This window comes from Tachyglossus aculeatus, chromosome 26, assembly GCF_015852505.1.
Source record: "Tachyglossus aculeatus isolate mTacAcu1 chromosome 26, mTacAcu1.pri, whole genome shotgun sequence".
NCBI classification, from domain to species: Eukaryota; Metazoa; Chordata; class Mammalia; order Monotremata; family Tachyglossidae; genus Tachyglossus; species Tachyglossus aculeatus.
The window spans coordinates 19985760-20011072 of NC_052091.1; the positions used below are offsets into that span (position 1 = coordinate 19985760).

General features: G+C 47.2%; 1 protein-coding gene across 5 annotated transcripts in view; it reads right to left on the minus strand.

Moving 5' to 3' along the window:
* IL16 (interleukin 16) overlaps positions 1–24992 on the minus strand; it is an 80961-nt gene extending 55969 nt beyond the window's left edge. For 3 of the 5 annotated variants that reach the window (XM_038767502.1, XM_038767501.1, XM_038767505.1), the window contains exons 1-3: positions 24677–24992; positions 6215–6564; positions 1486–1622 (exon numbers count right to left, since the gene is read on the minus strand). In XM_038767502.1, the coding sequence (XP_038623430.1) occupies positions 1486–1622; positions 6215–6564; positions 24677–24716 (527 nt within the window). In that variant the 5' untranslated portion in view covers positions 24717–24992. The remainder of the gene's footprint in view (positions 1–1485; positions 1623–6214; positions 6565–24676) is intronic. The other 2 variants (XM_038767503.1, XM_038767504.1) reach the window with 2 other exon arrangements.
* Between the last annotated feature and the right edge of the window lie 321 nt (positions 24993–25313).

Genomic DNA, 25313 nt, shown 5'->3' on the forward strand with positions numbered 1-25313 from the left:
GCCACTAGGCCATGCTGCTTCTCACAGACTGTGTCTGACCTGATGATCTTGTAACTACATTAGCATTAAGTACAGTCCTTGGCTCATAATAAAAGTTGAATAAATACCACCAATATTAATATTATGGTACTTTTAAGAGCTTACTATGTGCCAGGCACTGTACTAAGTGCTGGAGTAGACACAGGCTGAGCTGGACACGGTCCATGTCCCACGTGGGGCTCACAGTCTTAATCTCCATTTTACAGATGAGGTCACCGAGGCCCAGAGAAGTGAAGTGACTTGCCCAACTTCACACAGCAGACAAATGCAGCATGGCTTAGTGGAAAGAGCACGGGCTTGGGAGTCAGAGTTCGTAGGTTTTAATCCCGACTCTGCCACTTGTCAGCTGTGTGACTTTGGGCAAGTCACTTCCCTTCTCTGGGCCTCACTTACCTCACCTGTAAAATGGGGATTAAGACTGTGATCTCCATGTGGGACAACCTCATTACCTTGTATCTACCCCAGCGGTTAGTATGGTGCTTGGCACATAGTAAGTGCTTAACAAATACGATAATTATTATTAAGTGGCAGAGCTGGGATTAGAGAAGCTGTGTGGCCTAGAGGATAGAGCCCAGGCCTGGGAGTCAGAGGACTTGGGTTCTAATCCCCACTCCGCCGCTTGTCTGTTCCATCACCTTGGGCAACTCACTTCACTTCTCTGGGCCTCAGTGACCTCATTTATAAAATGGGGGTGAAGACTGTGAGCCCCATGTGGGACATGGACTGCGTCCAACCTGATTAGCTTGCATTTACCCCAGTGCTTAGTACAGTGCCTGGCATATAGAGCTTAAAGCATTTTAAAAAACCCAGGTTCTTCTGTCTCCTAGTCTTGTGCTCCATCCAATAGGCCAAGCTACTTCTCATGAGAAGAAGCATGGCTTAGTGGAAAGGGCCCAGGCTTGAGAGTCAGGGGACGTGGGTTCTAGTCCCATTCTGCCACTCATCTGCTGTGTGACCTTGGGCAAGACCCTTAACTTCTCTGTGCCTCAGTGACCTCATCTGTCAAATGGGGATGAAGACTGTGAGTCCCAAGTGGGACAACCTGATTACCTTGGATCTACCCCAGCACTTAAAACAGTGCTTGGTACATAGTAAGCACTTAACAAATACCATCATTATTTTTACTATTATTGTTGATATGAATCGATTGCTTCCTCCAGGACATTAACTCCTGAAACTCCTTCAGTCAATCAATAGTATTTATTGAGCACCTACTATGTGTAGAGGTCTGTACTAAGCATTTGGGAGAGTACAACATTCAGTCATTCATTCAATCATAATTATTGAGTGCTTCCTGTGTGCAGAGCACTGTACTAAATGCTTGGAAGAGTACAATACAAAAATAAACAGACACATTCCCTGCCCACAACGAGCTCCTTAGTGGGCACTACGCCCACCCAAAGATCCCTCCCATCCACGGGGGTCCTCCGCTCACCCAGGCCATACCTGGGAGCCATTCCTCCTTGGATCCCGTGACTTCCATTCAAATCCCTCCACAGGGAGGCCCAGCTGCTGGTCCTGGAACCCTGGAATTCCAGACGTCTGGTCTCAGTGGCGATGCACGACCTCCAGAGACTATTCTCCTGAGCCGGGGAGAGGCAAGAGAGCGAAAGGTAATTGTATTTTCCAAGTGCTTAGTACAGTGCTCTGCACACAGTAAGTGTTCAACAAATATGATTGAATGAATAATAATAATAATTAATGATTATTGTCCTTGTTAAGCATTTACTATGTGCCAAGAAATATGCTATGCTCTGGAGTAGCTAATAATAATGGTTACGGTATTTGTTATGTGCTTACTGTGTGCCAGGCACTGTACTAAGACCTGGAGTGGAAAGAAGCTAATTGAGTTGTACACAGTCTCTGTCCCATTTGGGGCCCATATTTTACTGATGAGGGAACTGAGGCCCAGAGAAGTGAAGCAACTTGCCCACGGTTACACAGCAGACCCGTAATGATGATAGTAATAATTATGGTATTTGTTAGGCACTTGTATATTCCTGGCACTGTACTAAGCGCTGGGGTGGATACAAGCAAATCAGGATGGACACAGTCCCTGTCTTTCATTGAATCATTCATTCAATCGTATTTATTGAGTGCTTACTGTGTGCAGAACACTGTACTAAGCACTTAGAATGAAAAATTCAGCAACAAAGAGAGATAATCCCTGCCCAGAACAGGCTCACAGTCTAGAAGGGGAGAGACAGACATCAAAACAAGTAAACAGGCATCAGTAGCATCAATAGAGATGAATAGAATTAGAGATATATATACACATCAGAACAAGTAAAACAGGCATAAAACAGGCATATTTATTTATAAATAAATAAAATTATAGATATATACATATATGAACAAGTGTTGTGGGGCATGGAGGGGGAGTAGAGCCAAGGGAGCGAATCGGGGTGAAGTGGGGGGAAGGTGGAGCTGAGGAAAAGGAGGGCTTAGTCTGGGAAGGCCTCCTGGAGGAGGTGAGCCTTCAGTAGGGCTTTGAAGGGGGAAGTGTGATTGTTTGGCAAATGTGAGGAGGGAGGGCGTTCCAAGACAGAGGTAGGAAGTGGGCCAGGGGTCGGCAGCGAGGCAGGCGAGAACAAGGCCCAGTGAGAAGGTTAGCACCAGAGGAGTGCAGGGTGCAGGCTGGAGTGGAGAAGGAGAGAAGGGAAGTGAGGTAGGAGGGGGCAAGGTGATGGAGAACTTTGAAGCCAATAGTGAGGAGTTTTTGCTTCCCATGTGGGGCTCACAGTCTCAATCCCCATTTTACAGATGAGGTGACTGAGACACGGAAGCGTGAAGGGACTTGCCTCAGGTCAAACAGTAGACACATGGTGGAGCTGGAATTAGAACCCAGGTCCTTCTGACTCCCACGTGCCAACTCTGTCAGAAGTCAGAGCCTTCAGATCCTGCCTTAATGGGGCGTGGCTCAGAGAAGCAGCATGGCTCAGTGGCAAGAGCACAGGCTTTGGAGTCCATGCGTTCAAATCCCGGCTCCACCACTTGCCAGCTGTGTGACTTTCGGCAAGTCACTTAACTTATATGGGCCTCAGTTACCTCATCTGTAAAATGGGGATTAAGACTGTGAGCCCCATGTGGGACTCAAGGCCCTACTGAGAGCTCACCTCCTCCAGGAGGCCTTCCCAGACTGAGCCTCCTCCTTCCTCTCCCCCTCGTTCCCCTCTCCATCCCCCCCGTCTTACCTCCTTCCCTTCCCCACAGCACCTGTATATATGTATATATGTTTGTACATATTTATTACTCTATTTATTTATTTATTTTACTTGTACATATCTATTCTATTTATTTTATTTTGTTAATATGTTTGGTTTTGTTCTCTGTCTCCCCCTTCTAGATTCCCCCTTCTAGTGAGCCCACTACTGGGTAGGGACCGTCTCTATATGTTGCCAACTTGTACTTCCCAAGCGCTTAGTACAGTGCTCTGCATACAGTAATTGCTCAATAAATATGATTGATTGATTGATTGATTGATTGCAACCTTCCCAGCACTTAGAACACTGATTTGCACATAGTAAGCACTTAATAAATGCCATTATTAGATTATTATTATATGGGGACAACTACCACCAACATACCATGTGTACAGCACACTACTAAGGGCCTGGGAGAGTACTATGAATGATAACCCACAGGGAGACTGTGAGCATTACACCCTCTAGACTGTAAGCTCATTGTGGGCAGAGAACATGTCTACCAACTGTCATATTGTAATAATAATGATGGTATTTGTTAAGCACTTATTACGTGCCAGACACTGTACTAAGCGTACTCTCCCAAGTGCTTAGTATAGTGCTCTGCCCACAGTATGCACTCAATAAATACCATTGACTGATTTTTTGATTGATCTCTACCCCTCTAGGCTGTAAATCCTTTATGGGCAGGGAACGTGTCTACCAACTCTGTTATATTGTACTCCCCTAAGTGCTTAGTACAGTGCCCTGCACACAGTAAGTTCTCTATCATTCACTGAATCGTATTTATTGAACACTTACTGTATGCACAGCACTGTACTAAGCGCTTGGGATGTACAAGTCGGCAACATATAGAAACGGTCCCTACCCAATAAGGGGCTCACAGTCTAGATGAGATTGATTGATTTGAGACAGGGGAGACAAGCCCACGCCAATGATTTACCAATAGTGGCAGCAGGAAGGAGCAGACATAAGTAATGGCCCTAGCGAGCTTTTGGAAAGATGAGACGGAAGAGTGGATAGGTGAGTAAATGAACCAGGACTACCGCCGAATCTATGTAAGGCCCCAACTTGGCTACCAGAGTCTACAAAAATGCTAAAAGAAGTGATCCAGATCTTCAAAACCTTACCATATCCTCCTAAAGGCCTTCTCATTCATTCATTCATTCATTCATTCATTCAATCGTATTTATTGAGCACTAGCTGTGTGCAGAGCACTGTACTAAGCGCTTGGGAAGTACAAGTTGGCAACGCAGAGTGACGGTCCCTACCCAGCAACGGCCTCACAGTCTAGAAGGGGGAGACAGGAAACAAAACAAAACATTCTCCTACTAAGCCCTCCTTTCCTCTTCTCCCACTCCTTCTGGGTCACCCTGACTCGCTCCCTTTATTCATCCTCATGTCCACATCTGTAATTCATTCATTCCTATTTATGTCGGTCTCCCCCTCTAGATGGTAAGCTTGTTATTGGCGGGGAACATGTCTGTTCTATTGTTCTGTTGTATTGTCCCAAGCTCTTGGTACAGTGCTCTGCACACAGTAACTGCTCAATAAATATGATTGATTGATTGATTTTTCAAAACCTCAGACAGACGTTGTGGCCCACCAAAATCCAACCTGTGCAGATCACAGACCACCGCCCCCCCCACACTAGCAATCACATCTCCTCCAAGAGGCCTTCCCTGACTAAGCACTCATTTCCTCTACTCTCTCTCCCTTCTGCATCATCCATGCACTTGGATCTGTAATAATAATAATACTAACAATGGTATTTGTTAATGTGCTTCCTATATGCCGAGCACTGTTCTAAGCGCTGGGGTAGATAGAAGGTAATCAGATTGTCCACAGGGCGCTCACAGTTTTAATACCCATTTTACAGATGAGGTAACTGAGGCACAGAGAAGTTAAGCAGCTTAAGCACTTGATATTCACCCTACTCTCAGCCTTACAGTGCATGTAGATATGCTCATTTATGTACACATCCATAGTTTATTTTCTGTCTGTCTCCCCCTCCAGACCTTAGTCTCCTGGTGGGCAGGGAAAATGTCCTCCAACTCTGTTCTATTGCACTCTCAAAAGGGCTTAATACAGTGTTCTGCACAAAGTAAGCTCTCAATAAATACCACTGACTGCTGGATCTTCCATTTTGGGTATGTTTCATTTTTGTCATTAATCCCTACTTTCACACTCCCAGAAATTGTGCTCCCCTCACATTCCCCATTTCCATTTTCCTGGGAATAAGCCGGCCTTTAGAAAGGCAGAGTTGATTGACTCACTAGACAAAAAGGAGCAAACTGGATTAGGGTACGGCTGGGTTGCCACTAAGGAGGTCTCCCAGAAATAGAGAAGTAGCGTGGCCTAGTGGAAAGAGCATGGGGCCTGGGAGTGAGAGGACCTAGGTTGCTGTCTGCTGTGTGACCTTGGGAGAATTGCTTCACTTCTCTGTGCCTCAGTTACCTCATCTGTAAAATGGGGATGAAGACTATAAGCCCAATGTGGGACAGGGACCATGTCCAATCTAATTAGCTTGTATTTACCACAGCACTTAGAACAGTGATTGATACATAGTAAGCACTCAACAAATACCATAAAAAAGTTGGACCTTTTGCTTTCTCTTTCTCTTGTCTGTTTCTAATCTTCCTCCTCCTACTCTTTCTCCTTTTTGTCCTGCTTTTCCTCCCACTCTTCCTCCTCCTCCTTTTCCCTCAGGCTGACAGCATTAAGACTACCTTCCTGTTCTTTAGTTACTCTCTTCTACCTCTGAATGGGCAGGAGGATTGAAAAGAGACAAAAGTCAAGCCAGGCTATTAGTCACTTGTTTCAGCTTTGGGAATTTGGATTATCTGCACCTACCCATTATCCACCCCATCTGTGCCCCTTCCATGTGGAAAAATGAGAGCCCGTTGGTGGATTATTCCTCTCAAAATCAGCAGCTTGCAGCTCTCTGCCTGACACGTTAGGGCCGGGCCTACCTTGACGAAGAGCTTCCTCTTGGGATTCCTGCCGGGCTGCTCAGTGGCCTTGTCGTAGAGGAGAGCCGGGGGGTCCCGGGAGTCTCCAGGGTTCGCGTCCAGAGCTGGGGTCCAGGGTCCGGACAGAGCCCCCTCCTGGGTCCTGAGGGGGCCGGCCGACTTGTCCTCTGAGCTGGAGCTGTCTTCTTCGGTCCCAGCATGGCAGAGGAGCAGGGAACGGGACAGGGGGCCAAGTCTCCGAGGCCTCCCATCTCTTGGGGGGGGGCCCAGGGGCTCTCCGCTCCCCACCCTCCGGGCCTGGCCCCACGGACGATGGCCCATTGTGTTGGGGGAGGGGGTGGTCGTGGCTCCTGCAATGACACAGGGGCCTGGGTGGATCAGGGGGCTGCTGGCAGGGCTCCTAGCTGCTGGGCAGTGCCAGGATACCCGACCCCATAGCCCCAGCCCATGGTCTTCCCGAGAACCCCGAGCCCCCTGCCTCCAGAGATGCCCCCTTCAGAGGCGGCATTGACTCACTCCAGTGTCTCCCTCTCACCCACATCCCTCCCTTGTCTTGGAATGCCCTCCCTCCTCAAATCCGACAGTCATTCTCCCCACCTTCAAAACCTTATTTAAGGCATATCTCCTTCAAGAGGCCTTCCCAGCCCCACTTTCCTCTTCTCCCACTCCCTTCTGTGTCACCCCAACTGGCTCCCTTTATTCCTCCCCCCTCCCAGCCCCAAAGCACTAATGTCCATATCTGTAATCCATTTACTTATAATCAATATCTGTCTTCCCCTCTAGACCGTAAACTCGGTGTGAGTGGGGAATGCATCTGTTTATTGTTCTAGTGTACTCTCGCAAGTGGTTAGTGCAGTGTTCTGCACACAGTAGGTGCTCTGTAAGTACGACTGGCTGACTGACTGACTGAGTTTTCCTTGTCCCCCTCCAGCCGGGCCCAGTTCACCCCGAGGGGTAGGTGGCATCGACGTCCAATCACTGGCCTTTGCCGGGGAGGAGGCCCACCAGCCCACCCCACCCCCTCTCCCCACCCCCTTACCTCCCTCACCTTAGGGAAGCAGCGTGGTCTAGTGGATAGAGCCCTGGACTGGGAGTCAGAAGGACCTGAGTTCTAATCCCAGCTCCGCCACCTGAGTGCTGTGTGACCTTGGGCAAGTTGCTTCACTTCTCTGGGCCTCAGTGACCTCGTCTGTAAAATGGAGATTAAGGCTATGAGCCCCCGTGTGGGACAAGGAAGGTGTTCAAACTGATTAACTTGTATGTACCCCAGCACTTAGAACAGTGCTTGACACATAGTAAGTGCTTAAGAAATACCACCATTATTATTATAATTATTATAAAAAGAAGCAGAACATTGTGTCCACCTGTGCCAGCACCCCCAAACACTCCAGCCCTCTGCTATTCCTCTCTCCCCTCTACCATCTGTGCCCCTCCATCTCATTAATAATAATGATAGTAATAATAACAATGGTATTTCTTAAGCACTTACTATATGCCAGCCCACTGTTGGGTAGGGACTGTCTCTATATGTTGCCAATTTGTACTTCCCAAGCACTTAGTACAGTGCTCTGCACACAGTAAGCGCTCAATAAATACGATTGATGATGATGATGTGTCAAGCACTGTTCTAAACCCTGGGATAGATAAAAGTTAATCAGGTTGGACACAGTCCCTGTCATTCATTCATTCAATCATATTTATTGAGTGTTTACTGTGTGCAGAGCACTGTACTAAACGCTTGACCCGTCCCACATGCGGCTCCCACTCTGTGTAGAAGAGAGTAGGATTTAATTCCCCATGGTTACAGATGAGGAAACTGAGGTCCAGAGAATAATAATAATGATGGTATTTGTTAAGCACTTACTATGTGTCAAGCACTGTTCTAAGTGCCTGGGTAGATACAAGCTAATAATAATAATAATGATGGCATTTGTTAAGCATTTACTATGTGCAAAGCACTGTTCAAAGCTCTGGGGGGGGGGGGATTACAAGGTGATCAGCTTGTCCCATGTGGGGCTCACAGTCTTAATCCCCATTTTACAAATGAGGCAACGGAGACTCAGAGAAGTTAAGTGACTTGCCCAAAGTCACACAGCTGACAGTGGTGGAGCTAGGATTAGGACCCACAGCCTCTGACTTCCAAGCCCGGGCTCTTTCCACTGAGCCACGCTACTTCTCTCATGGTTCTAATCAGGTTGGGCACAGTCCCTGTTCCACTTAGGGCTCACAGTCTTAATCCCCATTTTCTAGATGAGGTAACCAAGGCCCAGGGAAGTGAAATGACTTGGCCTTGGAAGTGAAATGACTTGCCCAAGGCCTCACAGCAGACAAGTGGAGGAGCCGGGATTGGACCCTGGGTCCTCTGCCTCCGAGGCCCGGGCTCTTTCCACTCCGTGCCAAGCATCCCGCTCCGCCCACAGAGAGGCAGAGCGGGCGTGAGGAGGGCACAAGGCGATCCTTCATCACTCCCACTAGCTGTGGCCTCCCAGCCACTCCTGCCGGGCCCCTGGCAGCCGGAATCCACGCTGTCAGCAGCAGAGGCCCATGAGAACCGCCCACCCACCCACGGATCCACATACCAACCTGCCGGTGGGCCCACTCCTTCCCACCACCCTCCCTTCTAGTCCTCAATTCCTGCTATTCAGTCAGGCCGGGCTTCCCACCTACAGCCCCAAGGGCCTGGATAAAATTTGCATAATTAAAGACACCACGATCTCCGCACCCCAAAACTTTCCAAAGCCCACAACCCCATCATGGTTCTCAGCCCCTCTTTAGGGGTGCCTACAGGCTGGACAGTCAGTCAGTCGGTCAGTAGTATTTGTCGAGCGCTTAGTGTGTGCAGAGCACTGTGATAAGTGCTTGGGAGAGTACATTAAAAAAATAAACAGACACATTCCCTGACCATAACGAGCTTACAGGCAGGTGTGGCCAACCCCACCGACCCCCCACGTACATACACACACACACACACAGTCTTTCCACTTTCAACCAGACACGTCCCAGTGTTGTCTAATGGTTAGTGTAGTGGCCTGGGGGCCAGAGGACCTGGCTTCTTCTGGTTTGTCTGCTGTGTGATCTTGGGCAAGTCACTTCGCTTCTCTGGGCCTCAGTGACCTCATCTGTAAAATGGGGATGAAGACTTTGAGCCCTATGTGGGACATGGAGTAGGTCCAATCCTAGTAGCTCATATCTACCCCAGGGCTTAGAGTAGTGCCTGGCATATGGTAAGCACTAAATATCACAATTATTATTACTATCATTATTACTCGCTCTTCCAAAGGCAGTCTGCTCACTGTACCCCAATCTTGGCTTACTTGCCATTAACACTTTGCTCTAGTCCTCCCTCCTGCCTGAAGCTTTAAACTGTGAGCTCATTGTGGGCAGGGATTGTATCTGTTTGTTGTTGTATTGTACTCTCCCAAGCACTTAGTACAGTGCATTGCACTCAGTTTGCGCTCATTAAACACAATTGATTGAATGAATGAATGAAGTTCCCTCCTGCTTTATAACTACCCCTCGTCCCCCCCACCAACCCCCATCTCTTGCCCCTACTGACCTGGTCAGGTAGTTTATTGATAAAATCGAAACCATCAGGCATGATTGCCCTGGAATCTTCTCTGCTCCTCTCTAGTTCCTCCTCATTCTGCCCTTCTGCCCCCTCTTTTCCTCTAGTATTTGTTAAGCGCTTACAATGTGCCAGGCACTGTTCTATGCTGGGGGAGATATAAAGTAATCAGGTTGGGCATATCCCCATCCCAAACGGGGCTCCCAGTCTTGGTCTCAATTTTACAGATGAGGGAACAGAGGCACAGAGAAATGAAGTGACTTGCCCAAGATCACCCAGCGGACAAGAGGCGGAGCCAGGATTAGAACACAGGTCCTCTGATTCCCAGGCCCTCTTTGACTCTCCCATCTTTCCCAGCAGTATCATAAGATGAAATCTCCCTCCACCTCTCACAGTCCTCCAATTCTCTCCTTAAATCCGTCCAATCTGGCTTCCACCCACTTCATTCCACAGAAACCTCCCTCTCAAAGGTCACCAATAATCTCCTTCTTGCCAAATCCAACCGCTTTTACTCCACCCAGCATGGTCTAGTGAATAGAGCACGGACTTCAAAGTCAGAAGGATCTGGGTTCTGATCCCAGCTTTGCCACTTGTCTGCTGTGTGACCTTGGGAAAGTCACTTAACTTCTCCATGCCTCAACGACCTCATCTGTAAAATGGGGATTAAGATTGTGAACCCCACAGGGGACAGGGACTGTGACCAATCTGATTAACTTGTAGCTATAACCTGTAGCTACCCCAGGGCTTTAGCACAGAGCCTAGTACACAGCTTACAAATATCGCTAATGACAACAACAACTTTCTAATCCTCCTCAACCTCTTAAGCTGCTTTCACCACCTTCTTCTCCTGGAAATATTATCTAACTTTAGCTTCAATGATACTGTTCTCTCCTGGTTCTCGTTCTACCTCTCTAGCCACTCAGGCTCTTTCATGGGCTCTTCCTCTGCCTCCCACCCCCTAACTATGGGGGTCCCTCAAGGCTCCGTTCTGGGTCCCCTTCTATTCTCCATTTACACTCACTCCCTCAGAGAACTTATTTCTCCCATGGCTTCAACTGCCATCTTTAGGTAGATGATCTCAAATCTACATCTCCAGCCTTGATCTTTCTCCTTTTCTGGAATCTTGCATTTCCTCCCTCAGGACACCTCTACTCGAGTGTCCCATTGACACCTAAAATTTACCATGTCCAAAAAAGAACTCATCTCCCTATCCAAACCCTATCACCACCACTTCTGCTTTTTACTGTATTTGTTAAGCACGTACTATGTGCCGGGCACTGTACCAAGTGCTTGGGTAGACCCAAGGTGATCAGATTGTACACAGTCCGCACCCCGCATGGAGCTTACAGTCTTAATCTCTGGTTTACAGGTGAGGTAACTGAGGCCCAGAGAAATGAAGTGACTTCCCCAAGGTCATACAACAGAAAAAGGGTGGATCCGGGATCAGAACCCAGATCCTTCTGACTCCCAGGCCTGTGCTCTACCACGGAGAAGCAGTGTGGCTCAGTGGAAAGAGCCCGGGCTTTGGAGTCAGTGGTCATGGGTTCAAATCCCGGCTCTGCCAATTGTCAGCTGTGTGCCTTTGGGCAAGTCACTTATCTTATCTTATCTCTTATCTCTCCGGTCGTTCATTCTCAGTCTCTTTTGCAGGCTCCTCCTCCCCCTCCCATCTCCTTACTGTGGGGGTTCCCCAAGGTTCAGTGCTTGGTCCCCTTCTGTTCTCGATCTACACTCACTCCCTTGGTGACCTCACTCGCTCCCACGGCTTCAACTATCACCTCTACGCTGATGACACCCAAATCTACATCTCTGCCCCTGCTCTCTCCCCCTCCCTCTAGGCTCGCATCTCCTCCTGCCTTCAGGACATCTCCATCTGGATGGCTGCCCACCACCTAAAACTCAACATGTCCAAGACTGAACTCCTTGTCTTCCCTCCCAAACCCTGCCTTCTCCCTGACTTTCCCATCTCTGTTGACAACACTACCAACCTTCCCATCTCACAAGCCCACAACCTTGGTGTCATCCTCAACTCCGCGCTCTCATTCACCCCTCACATCCAAGCCGTCACCAAAACCTGCCGGTCTCAGCTCCACAACATTGTCAAGATCCGCCCTTTCCTCTCCATCCAAACCGCTACCCTGCTTGTTCAAGCTCTCATCCTATCCCGTCTGGACTACTGTATCAGCCTTCTCTCTGATCTCCCATCCTCATGTTTCTCCCCACTTCAATTCATACTTCATGCTGCTGCCCGGATTGTCTTTGTCCAGAAACGCTCTGGGCATGTTACTCCCCTCCTCAAAAATCTCCAGTGGTTACCAATCAATCTGCGCATCAGGCAGAAACTCCTCACCCTCGGCTTCAAGGCTCTCCAACACCTCGCCCCCTCCTACCTTGCCTCCCTTCTCTCCTTCTACATCCCACCCCGCACCCTCCGCTCCTCTGCCCCCGCTAATCTCCTCACCGTGCCTCGTTCTCACCTGTCCCGCCATCGACCCCCGGCCCACGTCATCCCCCTGGCCTGGAATGCCCTCCCTCTGCCCATCCGCCAAGCTAGCTCTCTTCCTCCTTTCAAGGCCCTACTGAGAGCTCACCTCCTCCAGGAGGCCTTCCCAGACTGAGCCCCTTCCTTCCTCTCCCCCTCATCCCCCTCTCCGTCCCCCCATCTTACCTCCTTCCCTTCCCCACAGCACCTGTATATATGTATATATGTTTGTACATATTTATTACTCTATTTAGTTATTTATTTTACTTGTACATATCTATTCTATTTTATTTTGTTAGTATGTTTGGTTTTATTCTCTGTCTTCCCCTTTTAGACTGTGAGCCCACTGTTGGGTAGGGACTGTCTCTATATGTTGCCAACTTGTACTTCCCAAGCGCTTAGTACAGTGCTCTGCACACAGTAAGCGCTCAATAAATATGATTGATTGATTGATTGACTTAACTTCTCTGTGCCTCAGTTCCCTCATCTGTAAAATGGGGATTGACTGTGAGCCCCCTCTGGGACAACCTGATCAGCTTGTAACCTCCCAGACCTTAGAACATTGCTTTGCATGTAATAAGTGCTTAATAAATGCCATCATTATTATTATTACCATTGAGGCCGTGCTGCTTCTCTGACTTCTCCATCACTGTAGACAACACCAGTATCCTTCCTGTCTCTCAAGCGTTTGCATAAGCCTTGATTCATCTCTCTCATTCAACTACATATTCAACCTGTCACCAAATTTAATAGGGTCTACCTCCACAACATTACTAAAATCTGCCCTTTCCTCTCCATCCAAACTGTTAATCCAACTACTTATTGTAATCTGCCTTGATTACTGCATCAGCCTCCTCGCTGACCTCCCTGCCTCCTGTCTCTCCCCACTTCAGTCCATACTTCATTCTGCAAACCATTCATTCCACACCTTCCCACTCCTTAAGAAACTCCAGTGGCTGTCTATCCTCCTCTGCATCAAACAGAAACGCCTCACCGGTGGCTTTAAAGCACTCAATCACCTTGTCCCCGACTACCTCACCTCGTTATTCTCCTACAATAACCCAGCCCACACACTTTCTTCCTCTTGTGCCAACCTACTCACTGTACCTCGACCTTGTCTGTCTCACTGCCAACCCCCTGCTCTGACTTTGACCTCCCCCTTCAAATCCAACAGACCACCACTTTCACCACCATAAAAACCTTATTAAAATCACATCTCCTCCAAGAGTCTTCCCCTGAGTAATCCCTCATTTCCCCTACTCCCTCTCTCTTCTGTGTTGCCCTTACACTTGGATTTTTACTCTTTATTCACCCCAACCTCCCAGAACTTATGTACATATCAATAATTTATTTTAGTGTCTGTCTCCCCCTCTAGACTGTAAGCTCCTTTTGGGCAGGGAATATGTCTACCAACTCTTTATTTGGTAATAATAATAATAAAAATAATAATAATAATAATAATAATAATAATGACATTTATTAAGTGCTTACTGTGTGCAAAGCACTGTACTAAGTGCTGGGGAGGTTACAAGGTGATCAGGTTGTCCCACAGGGGGCTCACAGTCTTAATCCCCATTTTACAGATGAGGTAACTGAGGCCCAGAGAAGTTAAGTGACTTGCCCAAAGTCACACAGCTGACAACTGGCAGAACTGGGACTCTCCCAAGGGCTTAGTACAATGTTCTGTACACAGTACTTCCTTGAGAAATATGACTGATTGTTCAATTGATATATTCATTAATGCATTCATTCAATAGTATTTATTGAGTGCTTACTGTGTGCAGAGCACCGTACTAAGCACTTGGAAAGTACAATTCAACAATAGAGGCAATTGCTGCCTACACGGGTTTACAGTCTAGAAGGGGGGAGACAGATATCAAAACAAGTAAACAGGCACCAATAGCATCAATATACATAAATAGAATTATAGATAAGTATACATAAATAGAATTATGTGTATATATATATACACATATATATACATATTAAAACAAGCAAACAGGCATTAATTAGAGAAGCAGTGTAGCTCAGTGGAAAGAGCCCGGGCTTTGGAATCAGAGGTCATGGGTTCAAATCCCAGCTCCACTAATTGTCAGCTGTGTGACTTTGGGCAAGTCACTTAACTTCTCTGCGCCTAAATTCCCTCATCTGTAAAATGGGGATTAAGACTGTGAGCCCCCCGTGGGACAACCTGATCACTTTGTAACCTCCCCGGCACTTAGAACAGTGCTTTGCACATAGTAAGTGCTTAATAAATGCCATCATTATTATGATTATTATTAATGTATATACATATCTATAATTATATATATATATATAATTATATATATATATACACACAAGTGCTGTGGGGTGGGGAGAGGGAGTCTCACCACCTCCAAAGCCTGAATAAAATCCTCTCTCCTCCAGGAAACCTTCCCTGACTACTCTCTCATCTCCCCTCCATATCACCCTCCTTAATGCATCACCAGTCCACTTAAGTCTGTAGTCACTAAGCGCTTAGATACTATTTCCAGTCCCACAGCACGTAAGCACCTACTCTGTTCCTTCCCCTACCTGTAATTTATCTTAATGCCTGTTTCTCCAGCTAGATTGTAAATTCCTCGAGGGCCAGGATCCTATCTATCTTCTGTCCCAAGTGCTTCTCACACTGTAAGCATTCAATAAATACCATTGATTAATTGTTTCAGCTCAATCAATCCCAGCCCCTGGTCCCCACCCTCATGGATAAAGACGCAGCATGGCCTAGTGGATAGAGCCTGGGTGTGGTAATAATAATAAAATAATAATAATAATAATAATGGCATTTGTTAAGCGCTTACTATGTGCCAAGCACTGTTCTAAGTGCTGGGGGTATACAAGGCATCAGGTTGTCCCATCTGAGGCTCACAGTCTTAATCCCCATTTTCCAGATGAGGGAACGGAGGCACAGAGAAATTAAGTAACTTGCCCAAAGTCACACAGCTGACAGTTGGCAGAGCCGGGTGTTTGTACATATTTATTACTCTATTTATTTATTTATTTATTTTACTTGTACATATTTATTCTATTTATTTTACTTTGTTAATATGTTTTGTTTTGTTGTCTGTCTCCCCCTTCCAGACTGTGAGCCCACTGTTGGGTAGGGACCGTCTCTATATGTTGCCAACTTGTACTTCCCAAGCATTTAGTACAGTGCACTGCACACAGTAAGCGCTCAATAAATACGATTGAATGAATGAATGAACCCATGACCTCTGAATCCCAAGCTCTGTCCTCTGAGTCACGCTGCTTCGCTTCTGGTAGTCAGCAGGATCTGGGTTTGAATCCCAGCTCTGGCCCTTGTCTGCCGTGTGACCTTGGGCAAGTAGATGCCAAGGTGTGCGGCCAGTGTAGATGGCCAGTGAGCTCAGCCTGGGTGGAACCTGAGCCCTTTAACTCCTAGTCCCGTGCTTTTTCCACTAGGTCATGCTACGTCTCTTTATTAAGCGCTTGGGAAGTACAAGTTGGCAGAGTAGAGGAGAAAGAGGAGTCATGATCTCTGCTTTCAATGACTTTATAGTCTAGTGGGGAGATGGAGGATTGCATTGGTCCCAGTGAACAGTGTTGCCATTTTTTTATAGCATTTGTTAAGCGCTTACTACATGCCAGGCACTGTACTAAGCATTGGAGTAGATGTAAGCTAATCAGGTTGGACACCTGTGAGTCCCACATGAGGCTCACAGTCTTAATCCCCATTTTCCAGACGAAGTCACTGAGTCCCAGAGAAGTGAAATGACTTGCCAAGGTCATACAGTAGACAAATGGAGGAGCTGGGATTAGAACCCAGGTCCTTCTGACTCCCAGGCCCAGACTCTAACCACTAGGCCACAATGCTTCTGATGAGAGGCAGCGTGGCTTACTGGAAAGAGCCTGGGTTTGGGAGTCAGAAGTCATGGGCTCTAATCTTGGCTCTGCCACTTGTCAGCTGTGTGACTTTGGGCAAGTCACTTCACTTCTCTAGGCCTCAGTTACCTCATCTGTGAAATGGGGATGAAGAATCTGAGCACCACATGGGACAACCTGATTACCCTGTATCTACCCCAGTGCTTAGAACAGTGCTTGGCACATAGTAAGCACTTAACAAGTACCAATATTATTATTATTATTATTATTATTATCCTTGTCTCTCAGTGCTTGTGGGCTTTCAGCAATTGGCTCTCAGCCCGCACTGCAATGGGATACTCACTGCCAGTACTGCTCCAGTTCACTGCACAGCAGACTCCAGTGGCAGGGAAGAGTTAGCTCATCATCTAAAGAGTGCTCCCTCCATCTTCGAGAGTGGTGGGAGTCCAGAAAGACCAGTTTCCTGCCTCCTTCCATGTTCTTTCTGGCCTGGGCCCCTCTTCTCATTCCCAAGTTGAGGAAGAGCTGTCTCAATTTCCAGTGAGAAGCAACATGGTCTGGTGGATAGAGCAGGGGCCTGGGAGTCACACAGACCTAGCTTCTAATCTGAGCTCTGCCATGTGACCTTGGACTAGTCACTTCACTTCTCTATGCCTCAGTTCCCTCATCTTTAAAATGGGGATTAAGACTGTGAGCTCCATGTGGGACAGGGAGAAGAAAAGGAGAAAGAAGAAGAAGAAGAAGAAGAAGAAGAAGAAAGAAGGAAGGAAGAAGGAAGAAGAAAGAAGAAGAAAGAAGAAAGAAGGAAGAAGGAAGAAGGAAGAAGGAAGAAGAAGAAGAAGAATTAGGGTACTTGTTAAGAGCTTACTGTGTGCCAAGCACTGTTCCAAGTGCTGGGGTAGATACAAGTTAATCAGGTTGGACAAAATATCTGTCCCACATGGGGCTCACACTCTTAATCCCCTTTTTACAGATGAGGTAAGCGAGGCCCAGAGAAGTGAAGTGACTTGTCCAAGGTCACACAGCAGACGTGTGGCAGAGCCGGAATTAGAACCCAGGTCCTACTGACTTCCAGGCCCATACTCTGTCCACTAAGCCATGCTGCCCCAGTGCTTAGGACAGTGCCTGGCACAAAGTAAGCGCCTGACACTACAATCATTATTATTATCAGGAAGGATGTGTGTTTTGTTTTGTTTTTTTTCCTTTAATTCACGGAGCTTTTTGAAGGCTGGAAATCTCCCTCCTAAGCAGCCTCCTGTTTCTTCGCCCTTTCCCACCCGCTCAGGAGGGCAGCTTGCCCGGGCTGGGGGCCGAGGCATTCTCCACCCTGCCGGGACGAGGTGGGGAATCAAGCCTACCCAGAAACCAGAGGGAAATATTTAGCAATCGCTGGCTGCTTTCAAGCGGCAGCTGGAGGAATTTATGATGTTTGTGTGCCCAGTTCTTTCACAGCTGCGTGGACTTAACAACCAGAGAGCTACCAGGGGTCTTGGCTATGCTTTTTGGGGAGAGAAGACCCCGGAATAGGACACTGCCCAGCCTGGCCTAGTGGATAAAGCATGGGCTTGGGAGCCAGAAGGATCTGGGTTCTAATCCCAGCTCCCCTACTTGTCTGCTATGTGACCTTGGGCCAGACTTCACTTCCCTGGGTCTCAGTTACCTCATCTGGAAAATGGGGATTAAGACTGTGAGCCCCATGTGGGACAGGGACTGTGTCTAATCTGATTACTTTGTATCCAGCGCTTAGCACAGGGTTTGGCACATAATAAGAGCTTAATAAATACTACAATTATTATTACCGTTATCTATAAAATGGCGATTAAGATTGTGAGCCCCATGTGGAACAGGGACTGCATCCAACCTGATTAGCTTGTATCTACACAAGGGCTTACAACAGTGATTGGCACATAGTAAGCACTTAGCAAACACCATCATCATCACCCTACAGGGCTGAAAGGGAAGCAGGGTGGCCTAGTGGGTAGAGAATGAGCCTGGGAGTCAGAGGACCTGGGTTCTAATTGTGGCTCGTCCATTCACCTGCTGCATGACCTTGGGAAAGTCCCTTCATTTCTCTGGGCCTCAGTTTCCTCCTCTGGAAAATGAGGATTTAATAAATGTCCTACCTCTTATATGTCTATAGTACTACTCTGAGACTAAGGCCCGGACTTAGAATTGGTCGAGAGACGTCTCTGTCATCTAGACTGTAAGCTCATTATGGGCAGGGAGGTAATTCTGTTGTATTTTACTCAGCCAAGCACTTAGTGCAGTGCTCAGCACATAGTAAGCACCCAAAAAGTGCCATTGATTATCTGACTTATTGATACTTAGACTGTGAGCTCTGAGGAGAACAGGGCTCGTGTCTTGTCTGCTTATATTGTCTCCTCACCACTTGGCATGTAGTAAGCAAATATCACAATCATTATTATTATTTAGGGAGCATGGTCACTGCTGACATAGTGAATTGACTTCAGGAGCGCTGGGGATTAGGTTACCCCTTCCAGAAAAATGGCCTGAAGTCCCAATGCAAATGATGGTGGGTAGCTCCAAAAAAAAAAAAAGCACTTTCAAGATCCCTCAGGAAATGAAGTAGTGTGGCCTAGTGGAAAGAGCAGTAGTCATAGGATCTGGGTTAATAAATACGATTGAATGAACAAATTATTATTAATAATAATCACAGTATTTATTAAGCGCTTACTGTGTTCCAAGCACTGTTCTAAGCACTGGGGTAGAAACAAGTTAATCAGGTTGGACACTGTCCCTATTCCACTTGGGGCTCATGGTCTAAGTAGAAGGGAGTAGGATTGAGAAGCAGCGTGGCTCAGTGGAAAGAGCCCTGGCTTGGGAGTCAGAAGGTCATGGGTTCTAATTCCAGCTCGGCCACTTCTCTGCTGTGTGACCTTCGGCAAGTCACTTCACTTCTCTGTGCCTCAGTTACCTCATCAGGAAAATGGGGATTAAGACTGTGAGCCCCACGTGGGACAACCTGATTACCTTGTATCCCCCCCAGCGCTTAGAACAGTGCTTTGCGCATAGTAAGTGCTTAACAAATGCCATTATTATTATCCCCATTTTACAGATGAGATAACAGAGGCACAGAGAAGTTCAGTGACTTATAATAATAATGGCATTTATTAAGCACTTACTCTGTGCAAAGCACTGTTCTAAGCGCTGACTTGCCCAAGGTCCTAATCCTGGCTCTGCCGCTTGCTTGCTACGTGACCCTGGGCAAGTCACTTCACTTCTCTAGGCCTCAGTTCTCCTGTTCTTCCTCCTACTTGGACAGTAAGCCCCACGTGGGACAGGGACTGTGTCCAACCTGATTCACTTGTACCTACCCCAGTGCTTAGAACAGTGTTTGACACATAGTAAGTGCTTAAAAAGTATCATAAAAAAAGTTCCCCCCATGTCAGGTGGCAAGAGGAAACCTGACTCCAGTGGTGGAGGGGTTGGTCATTCCCTATATTCACTCTTTAATTCATTCATTCAATCGTATTTACTGAGCGCTTACTGTGTGCAAAGTGCTTGTGTACTAAGTGCTGTGCTATGTACTAAGTGTTGTGTGTACTAAGAGCTTGGGAGCGTACACTACAACAATAAACAGACACATTCCCTGTCCACAACGAGCTCACAGTCTAGAGGGGGAGACAGACATTAATATACATAAATGAAAGAATAACTACATAAATAAATGAATGAATAACCGTATATAAATGAATCAATTACAATCCTGACAATAATCTGTTTCATGCAGGAGTCAGGACCTATTGTGACACTTGGTGCTGTGACTGGAAGCAGTGTGGCCTAGTGGATAGAGCCTGGGCCTGGGAGTCAGAAGGACCTGGGTTCTATTCCCAGCTCTGCCGCTTGTCTGCTGCGTGACCTTGGGCAAGTCACTTCACTTCTTTCTACCTCAGTTCCCTCTTCTGTCAAATGGAGTTGTATAATAATGATGACATTTAAGTGCTTACTATGTGCCAAGTCTTGTTCTAAGCATTGGCTGAAGACTGTGAGACCCAGATGGGACAGTGACCGTGTTCAATCCGCTTTGCTTGTATCTACCCCAGGGCTTAGTACAGTGCCTGACACACAGTAAGCGCTTAACAAATACCACAAATATTATTATTATTAATATTAGTTAGGAACCTCAGGATCCAATCCTGACTCTGCCACTTACCTGCTAAGTGGCCTTGGGCAAGTCACTTAAATTCTCTTTGCCTGTGCATCCTCATTTGTAAAATGGGGATTAAATACCTGCTTTCCCTCCTACTTAAACCCTGAACCCCTTATGGTACAGAGACTGTGTCTTGTATCTCCTCCAGTGCTTACTACAATGCTTGGCACAAAATAAAAGGTTTAACCAGTTTCACTAATATCATTATTATTATCATTATATTTAAGTGCCTACTACATATCAAGAAGTGTTCTAACTACTGTGCTACGGCCTAGTGAATAGAGCTTGGGCTCAGGAGTCAGAAAAGATCTGGGTTCTAATCCCGGCTTTGCCACTTGTCTGCTGTGTGACCTTGGGCAAATCATTTCACTACTCTGTGCCTCAGTTCCCTCATCTGTATAATGGAGAATAAGACTGTGAGTTCAATGTGGGGCCAGGACTGTGTCCAACCCAATTTACCTTGTATCAACCCCAGTGCTTAGTACAGTGCCTGACACATAGTAAGTACTTAACAAATACTATTATTATTATTATTATTATTATTATTATTATTATTATTATTATTAATCAGGTCAGACACAGTCCAAGTCCTCCAATGACACAACCCATTTCTATCCACAACAAACCAAAACTCCTGCTCACCTTCTTCAAGGTTCTCCCTCGTTCTCCCTCTTAACTTCCCCCTCTACACCCACTACTCTCTTTCTCACACTTTTTGCTCCCATCCAGGTAAATTTCTAGCTGAACCTCACTCTCAGCTCTCCTGTCTTTGACCCCTTCTGCAAACACCTTCCCCACTTCTCTTAGAAATCCATCCCACCTCAAATCCTCTAAACCAAAGATCCTCCCCACCCATAAAGTCTCCTGAAAGGGCAACTTTTCTAGGAATCCCATCCCTACCTGACCTTCATCTGACCTTCCTGTCAGCCACCCTCAGCACTAGAGGCCTACAGCCCTTTACTTGTCCCATTTAATATATTCCCTTTTAGTTACTTTATGGTTCCATTTGTTTGTAATTTATTTATTTCTGTTAATGTCTGTCTCCCTGCTCTAGACTATAGCTCTTAGTGGGAGGGGAATGTGTCTGTTTGTTGTTCTATTGTCCTCTCCAAAGTACTTAGTACAGGGCCCTGCACATAGTAAATGCTCATTAAATAGGATTGAATGAATTGAATGAATGAATAAATACCTGTTTTCCCTCTTATTCTCATTATATGCATTCCACACAATGTATCCTCTGCTAAATCATTAGCTCCTTGAGAGGAAGGAACTGGTCTTCTACTTTTAATGTACGCTCCCAAGCAAGAAACCAGTCTTCTACTTTCATTGTACGCTTCCAAGCACGCAGCTCTCAATCTAGTGCCCTGCAACCAGCTGACAGACAATACAGTGCTCTCTACCGAGCAGGCAGCCAGTACTCAGTCAGATTTACTGAGTGTTTTCTATGTGCAGAGCACTGTACTAAGTGCTTGAGAGTGCAAAATATGAAAACAGACACATTCCCTGCCTACAGTGCTCTGCACTGAGCAGGCAGCAAGGATGGTGCTCGGCACACAGCAGGCAGTCAATACAGTGCCTTGAACACAGTGGGCATCCAGTACAGTGCTCTGCACAAAGCAGGTGGTCAATACAGTGTTCTGCACATAGCGGGCAGCCAGAACAGAACAGAAGCAGTATGACCTAGTGGAACGAGCCTGGATTTAGGAGTCAGAGGACCAGTGTTCTAATCCTGACTCTACCACTTGTCTGTTGTGTGACCTTGGGCAAGTCACTTCACTTCTCTGGGTCTCAGCTACCTCATCGGCAAAATGGCGATTGAGACTGTGAGCCCCTTATGGGACAGGGACTGTGTCTTACCTGATTATCTTGTATCTCTCCCAGAGCTTAGTATAGTGCCTGGCACATAATAAGCGCTGAACAGATATCAGAATTATTATTAACGCAGCACTTTGCACATAGCAGGCAGCCAGTACAGTGCTCTGCACTCATCAGGCGGCCACTACAGTGCTTTGCATACTAACAATGACACAATCTGATCACCACCTGCTTTGTGGAGAGCCATCTGGGGTCTGTCCACTCTTCAGGCCTCTGCTCAAGTTGGCCTCTCAGTGACTACGCCAGACCCATGATCCGGTCGGGTTCATGAGAATAGTAATAATTCTGAAGGTATTTGTTAAGTGCTCACTATGTGCTAAGCACTGTACAAAGCACTGGGGTGGATATAAGCAAATTAAGCTGGATACAGTCCTTGTCCTATGAGTGGCTCACAGTCTTAATCCCCATTTTACTGATGAGGGAACTCAGGCCCAGAGATGTGAAGTGACTTGTCCAAGGTCACACAGCAGACAAGTTGGGGAGCAAGGAGTAGACTCCCAGGCCCTGGCTCTTTGCACTAGGCCATGCTGCTTTCCTTAGTCTAAGCTCCTCGGGTCCCAAGGTCTCAACCTCCTGAGCCATCACAGAGTGGTTTTCCCCACTTTAATTTTCCTTTATATGGTCTTTGTTAAGCCCTCGCTGTGTGGCAGACACTGTACTAAGTACTGAGATCTTGTCTTGTCTTATGCTATCGAGTTGTTTCCGATCCATAGCGACTCTATGGACACATCTCAGCTAATCGGGTTGGACTCAGTCCTTGTCCCACATGGGGCTAGCAGTCTTCATCCCCAATTTACAGATGAGATAACTGAGGCACAGAGAAGTGAAGAGACTTGCCCAAGATCACCCAGCAGACAATCTTAATCCCTCTTTGGTCTGGAGCTGCCCCAACCCCGGGGTTGGAGCTCATCTAGGGAGAGTCTAATTGGTGACAAAGAGTAGGTTTAAATGGTAAGTCATTCCTGGAAAGTTGGTCTTGGGCCTCAAGAGGGATGTAGCTGGAAACCTTAAACTCTGTCCGACATAATAATAATAATAATCATAATAATAGTGGTATTTGTTAAGGGCTTATTATGTTCTAGGCACTGGTCTAAGTATTGGGGTGGATGTAAGCAAATCGAGTTGGTCACAGCCCCTGTCCCTCTTGGGATTTACAGCCTCAATCCTCATTTTACAAATGAGGGAACTCAGACCCAAAGAAATGAAATGACTTGGCCAGGGTCACAAAGGAGTCAAGTGACAAAGCCCTGATTAGAACCCACAGTTTTCTGGCTCCCAGTACCACTGCGTCTCATTGCCAATTGTCAGCTGTGTGACTTTGGGCAAGTCACTTCACTTCTCTGTGCCTCAATTACCTCATCTGTAAAATGGGGATTAAGACTGTGAGCCCCCCATGGGATAACCTGAACCCTGTAACCTCCCCAGCACTTAGAACAGTGCTTTGCACATAGTAAGCGCTCAATAAATGCCATTATTATTGTTCTGCAGCTACTCCAGTGCCAGGCAGATACTAAGTGTTTAACAAGTACCACCATTATTATTATTATGATTACTATTATTATTATTAGCTGGGACCTCTTTGGTTTGGCCTAAGGGCAGGAGCGAAGTGACCTTCAGCTGCCTGGGGTCCAGAACATGGCTCTCGCCTTCGAGGGAAGAAAGAACCTCCCACTGATCTCTGATGCTGTTTCCTGAGACATGGGCCTGGGAGTCACAAGGTCATGGGTTCTAATCCTAGTTTCACCACATATCTGTTATGTGACCTTAGGCAAGTCACGTCACTTCTCTGGGCCTCAGTTGCCTCATCTGTAAAATGGGGATTGTGACTATGAGCCCCACATGGGACAGGGACTGTGTCCAGCCCCGTGCCCCAGGTTCAACTGACACCACAGATGCTGCCAGTCTTTGCACACATGACCTGGGCCGGGCCCTGTGCAGCCTTCTGAAGCAAAGGATGCTCATTCTTTCTTGCTTGCTTTCTCTCTATGTCTCTTCCTCTCTCCCTCTCTCTCCTCCTCTCTCTCCCTCTCTTTGTTTCTTTCTCTTTCTCCCTTTTTCTCCCCATTTCCTTTTCTCTCCCTCTCTCTCCCTCTTTCTTTCTCTCTCCCTATTTCCTTTTCTCTCCCTCTCTCTTGCTCTCTTTTTTCTCTCCCCTTCTTTCTCTCTCTCCCCTCTCTCCTTCTCTCTCTTTCTCCCTCTCTCTTTCTCTCCCTCTCTACTTCTCTCTCTTTTTCTTTCTTTTTCCCTCTTTCTCTCCCTCTTTCTCTGTCTTGCTCACTCTAGTTCTCTCTCTCTTTCTCTGTGTCTCTCCTCTTTCTCTCTTTTTCTCTCTCTCTCTCTTTCCTTCTTTCTCTCTCCCTCTCCCTCTGTCTCCCTTTCTCTGTCTCTGTCTCCCTAACTGTCTCTCTCTTTTTCTCTGTCTCTCTGTCTCTGGGGCACATGCCCTGAGGAGCCTACATTCCAGGACTAACTGAGCCCAGGGACACGGCAGAGCAGGAGACTTACCATTGTCCCGTTCCCAAGGGAACCTCTTGGGGAGGATCATAGTTGCAGCTGGTCCCCAGCCCGGTCTGGTGTCCGGCGTCCAGCGGCGGTGGTGGCGAAGGCAGCCCCCCCATGCTCAGCGCCCGGCCAGCCGGGGAGGCCCAGGCCCCTGCATTTCGCTTGGGCCGGACCTCTGCCGGAACTCTCAGCCCACCGAGTCTTCCCAGCTGGAAAGTGTCCTAGCCCTGCCCAGGAGGCCAACTGAGCCCTCTCGCCTGGGGGCAGATGTGGGCAAGAGAGATGGGACTTGGACAAAGTAACCTCTCAGGCCCCGTCCCTGCCTTACACCCAGACCTGGATCTTCCCCCCAAACTAGGCTGAGTTCATCCCTGCTGGAGGATGGAGAAGAATGACGGCTCCTTGTCTGCCTCCCAGAGAGCCAGCTGTGGAGCCTGCATCCTCTCTCCTCTCCAGGCTGGGACTCTCCGCCTCTTTGCACTGCCTTAGCTGGCTCTGGGCATGTTTATGTAACGGCCCGGGATACACACGGCAACTAGGATCCTGGCCCGGAGTTGTGGTGATTCATTTATTACTCATTTGAAACAAAAACACACAAGACACTGAGCTGGTTTTCAAGCAAGAGGGGGAGAGGGAAGAG